The following is an 8278-nucleotide window of genomic DNA, read 5'->3' on the forward strand; positions in this document are numbered from 1 at the left end:
GTGAAGTTACCAGTCACTTGGCTTGTATTTTGCTGCTTCATTAGGGCTGAAGATTAAATTGCTTTTTCCTGCCCACATTTAAACTCCACCATTTAGATCTGGTCAGAGTGGAGCTCCAGCTCTGTATAATAGAGAAGTTAGGTAGAACCAAGACCAGTGATAAGTTTTTGTCAACAAAAACCAACAGCACTGTGGCCTCAGGTCTGACTGGTTGCCAGGGAGCCAACTGTGATTTGGGGCAAGTCACACACCCTCTCAGTGTTTTAGTATTTCAGGTAAATGGCCATTCCTCTGAACCCTTGGAATGCTCGATAATGAATGTTAGAGTTCAGAACTCTTCTGAGGAAAGCTTCAAAGAATCACCTTTTAATTTTGTAAACATTTCTCCTTAATTAGCAATGGGTCAATGATTGTTAGGACTTGGTCTTAGATATGTGGGGGTTTAATTATACTACTGTATTTTTATATATACAAGATTCTCCATAATAAAAAGTTAACGACAGTAACAACAAGAACAAAACTGGGCCTTTCCAGGACTAAGAAAGTCTCTCCTGAACTCTTTGTGACAACTGATTTCACAATATAAAAGAACTTATCTGGAGACTTCAAAGTGTTTATGAACCTCCTAAATTGAGCCGTGTGTTCATTGTACCTCATTGGTCCTTCCTTTACCTTGTACCTCCTGCTCAGAGAATTGAGAAAAAGGTCCTTTCTAATCCATTTACAGAGGATCCCCTAGGCAGGGTGTTACTGGAAGTTACAAATATGAATAAACTTGGTTCCTTCATCACAGATTTCAGATTAGCACAAGCAGGGTGCCGAAATAATAGTAATTTTGTTCTTTATGTTTTCTTTCTCCAGATCGTGGATGCCTTTTTCATTGGCCGCTATGTCCTACTGACTTTCCTCAGTGCTGTCTTTATTGGAAGCCTCTTCTTGGTTCTGATTCATCATATCCTGGAGCCAGTCTATGCCAAACCACTGCGGTCATACTGATCACTCTGAAAAAACCAAGACCCTGTTCTCCCCTCCTTGATTTTGATGAGCAGAACAGGGCACTATTCAGAACTTTATTTTAACAGTTTCTCCATGCCTTACAATCAGGAATATCCATTCATCTCTAAGATAAGTCCCTCGAGTCATGAGTTCCAAAAACAGGGTTGCAAAATTGTCCCCACAGGGATAGATTCTACCAGCTTAAGAGGGATGTTGCTATCTTCTTAGTTTCTGTACCTCATATTTCCCATCTGTTTTGAAAGGAATCAGGGAACTGCTCACAGTAGATTTTTAATCAGGGTGTACCAGGATTTTGGGGAAAAGTTGCACTTTGGCTTCTGATGTCAAATAGGCAGTAGAATGTGATGCTTTTTGAGAATATGTAAAATTCCTAGCTACAAGATTGGGGATCATTTGGAAAGGAAAGGCATTCAAAAGTTCTAGTGGAAGACTTACCTAGACCTTGGTTATTGATCACTCAATAACTCTATAAAGGCAATGGGTTCACTTTCCTCTACTCTAATAAAGCAATCCAAAACAAGACAGAGACAAAGGCATCGAAGGGCTGACTTTCACTCCAAACTCTTGGCCATAGCTTTCTGAATCCAGTATTTCGATATTTTAAGTTTGCTTGGGGATTAGACAAAGGGTATGGAAATGCTGGTTGTCTTGCTACTATGTAGTTGGCTGAGTTCTTTTTCTTCTGGGGTTTGGTAGCCTCTGACCCCATTACTGTAATCAATTCTTACAGTACTATTTGGGGTTATTATTGTTTCTTTTCATCTTTATAGCCCTTTCTCCAAAGCCGATTTGGAATGTAGAGTGTAAGGATTAGATATAACTTTATACCTGTTTGAGATCCCAGACCAAGTGAGCCAAGTCATTAAAGGGAGGGGTTTTCTAAGCCTCATCCTGACTCCCTAGAGCTATTTGAAGAAGAGTCTCCTGGCTTAAAATTGAACCAGAAAACAAATTGGGAAGGAGAATATCAACTGAGTGCATGAGATATCCCAATAGCACACTAGTTACTTTGAAGTTTAATTTTTTCCCACAATCTATTTGTCATCATCCCCATTTTAAGGTAGAAAAAAATGAGGCTGAAAGAGGAAAATTAACTTGCCCACATTTCACATAATAGCCAGAGTGCAAGCCCGGGCTTAGCAGACTCCAAAGCCCCATCCCCCAGAGCTGAGAAGAAACGAGAAGCATTTTAGAACCTTGACCTGGAGGAAGATTAAGTGTGACTTCTCCTTAACTTCCTGTTTGGCTCCTACTGTCAGTGTAGAGGTTACCCAGCCTCCACCCCAGAATAGAGAATTGAGTCATGAGCTGGCTGGTAAGGGCAAGTCTAGCTATCCCTACCCTTGAACTGCATCTTACTCAGTTTGGAAAAAATTTGCATATAAGGCTTTAGCAAAGAGAGCTTCCAAGGAAACAGTTTCTTAATCTGGCCCAGGACCCATAGGGAAGAAAAGAAAGAAATAGCCTTCCAAGCAGATTAAAGGAAAGAGAGGAGAACACTGAAACATTGAGGGAAGTGGAACAAACTGGGGGTTGGTGGGGTGGTGGCGCTATGTGCTGTTGTGCTGCTCTTTGGACTCTTGTGCTGAGGCTTCTTAGGTATTCAGGAGTCTCTGTGCCAAAATGCTGAGCCAGCCCCTGTGGGACACAGATGCCCCACAAGCACAGGCTGCCATTTTTCATCTTCTCCTGGGAGACTTCTGGCTGATAAAGCAAATCTAAGAAAAGTCTTGTAGATTGCTGATCATGAATCCATCTTTTTTATTCTCCCCCAAAAGGTATCTTACTGTTAGACTGATGAGTAACAGCTATGAGGTTTTAGGTAAATACATGGAGAAAAGTATATTAAAATTGAGAACTTTAAATTAATTCCCAAAAGCCACTGCTAATTAATGTTTCTTAGACAGATGTAAAGGACAGGCTTACGTGTTAAGGGCTGGGCTTTAGACAAAAAAAAAAATAAACAAAAAACAATCAACTTTGTGCAAAGTATATTTCAGCTCAGCCTGTTGCCTATAGATCCTGGGTCTTTAATGCCAGCTGTGGGGAAACAAATGATAAATTACTTTCTACCTGCATCCTCAAAGCAGTCACATCCAGTCCTGGGAAAAGAACAACACAGGATTAAGCTAAGAAGTGGAATGTCAGGAGGGAACAAATTGAATTTCACTAGGCGGTGCAATGGTGGCACAGTGGCAGAATTCTCGCTTGCCATGTCAGAGACCCAGGTTCAATTCCTGGAGCTTGCCCATGCCAAAAAAAAGAAAAAATAGACAAATTGGATTTCGCCAAGAGTTCTGCATGGTGCATCCCTTTAACCAGGCTATAATATGGCACCTCTTATGCTAAGGACCTTCCTTGAGGTAGAATTCAGGAGTCGTGCAATATATAAAGAGAAGTCTTCTCAGGCTCCCACGAACCAGTCTTTCATCAGTGGCATTGGAGAAGGTGAGCTATACTGTTCCATACTCAGAACAGACTTCGTGGCAAATGAGACGGTGGTGGTCTCTGTGGCTTATAAGGTGGAGAGCGAGAGGGAGTCTGGGCTTCTCTATAAGAAACCAGATTATATCATTGCCTTTTAAAATCATATCTGATAAAAACTAAATTAGCAGCACACCACTCTGCCACTGCAACAGCGAGATCTGTTGGGTTAAGTTAGTTGGCACTGAGGGTTATGTTCTAGAATTTTTTCAAGTCAGCAAAATATAGCCTGTTTACCTACACCAGCCCCACACTAGGAGATTTTTGAGAAATTTCTTGAGAAACGTTTCTTATTTATAAAAATGGAAGTAAAATTAGCATTCTTTATTGATGCCTGCTATCAGATATTTAGACTACAACTGCACCAGAATTATTATAGCCATGCTCTGGACCAGGGAAGGCATAGCCCTTTGCTCATGCATGCAATACATGTTGCCATTCCTTCAGCATTTACTGTTTGCCTCTTGGGTATAAAGAATTATTCTTGGTGGTGTAAACCAGTTGGAGAACTAGGCTCTTAGGTGTCCAGGCTGTCCATCTTTAATTACTCTTAGATATCTTTACCTTAAAGTAATCCGTTTCTTGTTCTGCTCTTTAAGACATAAGAATAACTGCAAGAACAATTCCTTGCTGTTGCAGTTGAAGCATTTTTGTTTTATTTTCTCCTGTGTTCAATGTGTGAAGAAACTTGCTGCAATTATTTTACAGATGAGAAAGAAAGCATAGAGGTGAAGAGACTTAAAAAGTTTCACAGCTAGTTAGTAGTAGGGCCAAAACTTGACATCAGGATTCCTGACAGCTCATTTCTCATTAGTTTAAAAAGCATTTTGGCTTTTAAACAATTCCTTATTTTTACATTGGTTAATACTATGTCTTAGCTATTTGTACTGCCATTTCCCTAACCCATTTCCAAGAAAGGTAAAACTTTCATTAAATAATTCTAAAGAATATTTATTTACAAATAACAAACATTTTATTCTAACCTCTTAGCTTAAACCTCTTAAGTATTTGACTTTTGTTACTTAGGAGCAAATTTCCAGATGGAAAATAGGAGTAAATTTGGAGAAGTATTCATTATCCTCTTAGGAGCATAAAAAACTCAGGGTTGGAAGGAATCTTACAGTTATAGAATTCGATCTTTAATCTCTAGTTCCATTCCAGAATGTGAAAATATTCTTCACATGCTAAAGTCACAATTTTTATTGTATTTATCAAACATAAGTGCTTCGTAAGTATTAACTTATGTAACCTGCAGAGCAACCCGATGAAGAAATACTATTAGGATCCCCATTTCCCAGATGGGGAACACAACATAGGCTAGTGCGGTAACTTGCTTGAGGTCACTCAGCTAAGGTAAAGAGCATCAGGATTTGGAGTCAAGCAGTTTGGCTCCAGAATCTAAGCTCATTGTATGACACTGCCTCACCATCAGATGAAAACAACGGCAAAGGAGGAACAAGGTAAGCAATGCAAATCCTCTTCATAGAAATACCAGGAGAAACAGCTGAGTCTAATGGCAAACCCAGGATTCGCAGGGTTGGGTGAGAGCCTGGGGCAAACTAGTTAAAAAAACATTCAGGCCCTTTTAGAGACAATTTCAGTGATCAACGCTGTGTCTTAGGCAGATCTCTGCTTTGATGGGTTTTGGCTTCCCAACCCTTGCTTAGAGATGCTAAACAACTGAGCAGCTAGGTGATGTTTCCAAGGTAGACAAACACAGCACCTGGAATGTTTAATACTTGGGTTGATTTTCAGAGGTAGCAATAGAAGAATCAAAGCCACAAGCAAAGAATGTTTTTTTGTTTCCTTCATTCCTGTATTTAGCAGATCATTGGAATTAAGAGAGTAGGATGCTGTTTACTCATGGAAAATATTATTTCCATGTCATCTCCACTCCAACACACATCCTCTTGTCTCAGTTTCCTGGGACGTCAGAAATAACAAGAGAGATCTAAATCAGGGCCTAACACCACAGACAGAATGAGAAAGTTCCTTGTTTTTGGTTTTCATCATACCATGTTGGGTATTGTAAAGGATGTGCATTTAGCCCAGGCCCTGCTCTCAGAGTTCACTGGAGTGGTCACTGGCAGGTATGGCACTCATGCTATATTTAAATGGAAGGAGGCCATACCCTCCACTTCTTTAATTTTGGGGGGTTGTGGTGAATTGAATCATGTACCCCAATTTAGATAAATTCTTGGTCTGCATTGCTGTGGGTGTGAACCTACTGGAAATAGGATCGCTAAAAGATGTTATTTTTAATTAAGGTGTAGCTCAAACAAATAAGGGTGGGTCCTAATCAGATCACTGAAGGCCTTATAAAAAGAAGGCCAGGGGGAGGAGGAGCCAGAAGCCAGAAGTGAAGGAACCTAGAAGAGAAAAGAGGATTTCACCACGTGACGTGAAACGGATTCAAGCCAGTGAACCTCAAGGATTGCATCAAGCTTGTATCAGGAGGCTGCCCACCTGGGATGAAGCAAGCCTTCTGCCCTCAAAACCGTGAGCTAATAAATTCTTGTTGTTTAGGCCAGTAGTTGTGCAGTATTGTTGCAACAGCTGGGAAACTAAGACGGGGTTCATTTTTCCAAATTATTTTCCTGTCTTCAAATTGACCATGCCCCATTTTAACAATGGGAATACACATTTCCTATAACTGCTATAACAAATTACCACAAATTTAGTGGCTTAGAACAACATACATTTATTTTCTTAAAATTCTGGATATCAGAAATCTGAAATGGTTTTCATGGGGCTAAAAGTAAGATTTGGGAGGTGTTTTAGTTTGCAAAAGCTGCCAGAATGCTATATAACAGAAATGGAACAGCTTTTAAAAGGGGAATTTTTTAAGTTGCAAGTTTATAGTTGTAAGGCCATGAAAATGTCCAAATTAAGGCATTAAGTGAAAGATACCTTAACTCCAAAGAAAGGGCCTATGAAGCTCAGGGTTTCTCTCTCAGCTGTGAGAGCACACAGTGACGTCTGCTAGCTTTCTCTCCTCATTTCATAAGGTTTCTTCAACAGTTTTTCCCCGGGGCTCTGTCCATTGTGTTGGCTCTCTCAGTTCTGGTGGCTCTCTTGCTTTTTCCAAAATGGTTCCCTCTTAAAGAGCTCCAGTAAGAACCCCACCTTGAATGGGGTTTCTCTCCATGGAAACCATCTAATCAAAAGTTACCACCATAATTGGGTGGGTCACATCTCCATGGAAATAATCACCCAGCAATATTGAATGAGGATTGAAGGACATGGCTTCTCTAGGGTACATAATAGTTTTAAACTAGCACAGGAGACTTTAGAAGAGTATTCATTTCCTTGCCTTTTCCAGCTAGAGGCTGCCCACATTCCTTGGCTCATGGAATCTTCAAAGCCCACAGTGGAGAATCTTCAAATCTCTGTCTGACTCTGATACTCCTCCTTTATAAGGAAGTTTATAATGATATTGGGCCGACCCTGAAAATGCAGGATAATCTCCTCATCTCAAACTCCTTAATCACAGCTGCAAGGTCCTTTTGCCAGGGAAGGTAACATATTCCTAGGTTCTGGGAATTAAGGACATGGACATGGACATCTTTGGGCAGTTATTATTCTGCCTACCACAGAATATATGACTCCATTCTTCTATCTCTAAGAGTGGCCTCCTTCCATCCCCCATCTTCCATCCTCTCCCTAGCCCCACTGCTCTGTACAAGGTCTGCCCTTCATCTCCAGCACCACTCTCCAATTCTCAGGGCCCCAGCAACAACTCTTCCCACCTCACCTCACCACCCAAGTTATGTTAAGGTTTTCCTTCCCACTACTTCAGTCTGAGTGGTAACCTCGTAGTGCTGAGATCTATCAAAAGCTTCTTTCCCTTTCTTTTCATTGCTTCTTTTCTACCCCCCTCCCACTAGCCCAGACTCCCAGTGGGTCTCTAAAGGGGAAATGCAGAGTTATTGCTTTTTAATTACAAGTGCTATTGTAGCATCTATAAGGAGGAACACTTTAGGCTTAATTGAGACCAAATGTGAAGTTAAATTAAATGAATAACTAATTAACGTAATGTTCCTGCATTAGCCCCGTGTGAGTGCTGAAGCCCAGAGAGAAAGCAGGTGCCAGGCCCCTTGTGAGCAGCCAGTGCTCACGGCTGAGGTGGGGCAGAGAACCTGGAAGATAAGTGCAAAAGGGTGGATCTCAGACCTAGGGTTCCTCAACCTTTAGTATCTCTCCCAAAGTCCCACCACCAGTCAGTCCAAGTCCTCATTTCTAAGGTCAGGCTCAGCTCCCACACTGCCTTCTCCCATCTCAGGGGCCGCACTTCTCTGCTGGTATGAGCTGATGTGTCGTGTTTACTTTCTAGACACTAATGCCTGATAGCAGGGGCCGGAGTCATGTTCATTTTAACCTCCCTTTTCCCCTTCTCACTGCCTTATCAAACTACCAACTGAGTCCTACTGATTATCCCTTCTTAAGCCTTTCATGTTTATTCCTCCCTTTGCTCCTGGAATCCTCTCTCTATGGATTTTTTTTTTCTCGTACTGTTTTTAAACACTTTCATATTCCTGTTTTATGCTCCTAACTCAATAAGCTCCTCAAAAGCAGAGAATGGCTTTAATCCTTAGTTGCCTCCTTTCACACCAATCCTCTGAGGTAGGTCAGGTTCTTACCCTTTTCCAGGTGAGGAAACAGGCTGAGAGCCAGTTAGTGGGGAAGCTGGGGAAGAGAAGACCTTGAACGAGGTGAAGGAGAAACGGGAGTCCATTCCTCCTCCCCTGGCCTCTGTCTGCAGCAGAAAGGAGGTGAG

The 8278-nt window shown here is 41.4% G+C and overlaps 1 protein-coding gene across 10 annotated transcripts in view; it reads left to right on the forward strand.

Moving 5' to 3' along the window:
• The window catches only part of TMEM218 (transmembrane protein 218), a 30111-nt gene extending 25660 nt beyond the window's left edge, over positions 1-4451 (forward strand). For all 10 annotated transcript variants that reach the window (XM_077112553.1, XM_077112550.1, XM_077112546.1 and 7 more), the window contains one exon: positions 862-4451. In XM_077112553.1, the coding sequence (XP_076968668.1) occupies positions 862-996 (135 nt within the window). In that variant the 3' untranslated portion in view covers positions 997-4451. The remainder of the gene's footprint in view (positions 1-861) is intronic.
• The last annotated feature ends 3827 nt before the right edge of the window (positions 4452-8278 follow it).

The sequence above is a fragment of the Tamandua tetradactyla genome, chromosome 8 (assembly GCF_023851605.1).
Source record: "Tamandua tetradactyla isolate mTamTet1 chromosome 8, mTamTet1.pri, whole genome shotgun sequence".
Taxonomy (NCBI): Eukaryota; Metazoa; Chordata; class Mammalia; order Pilosa; family Myrmecophagidae; genus Tamandua; species Tamandua tetradactyla.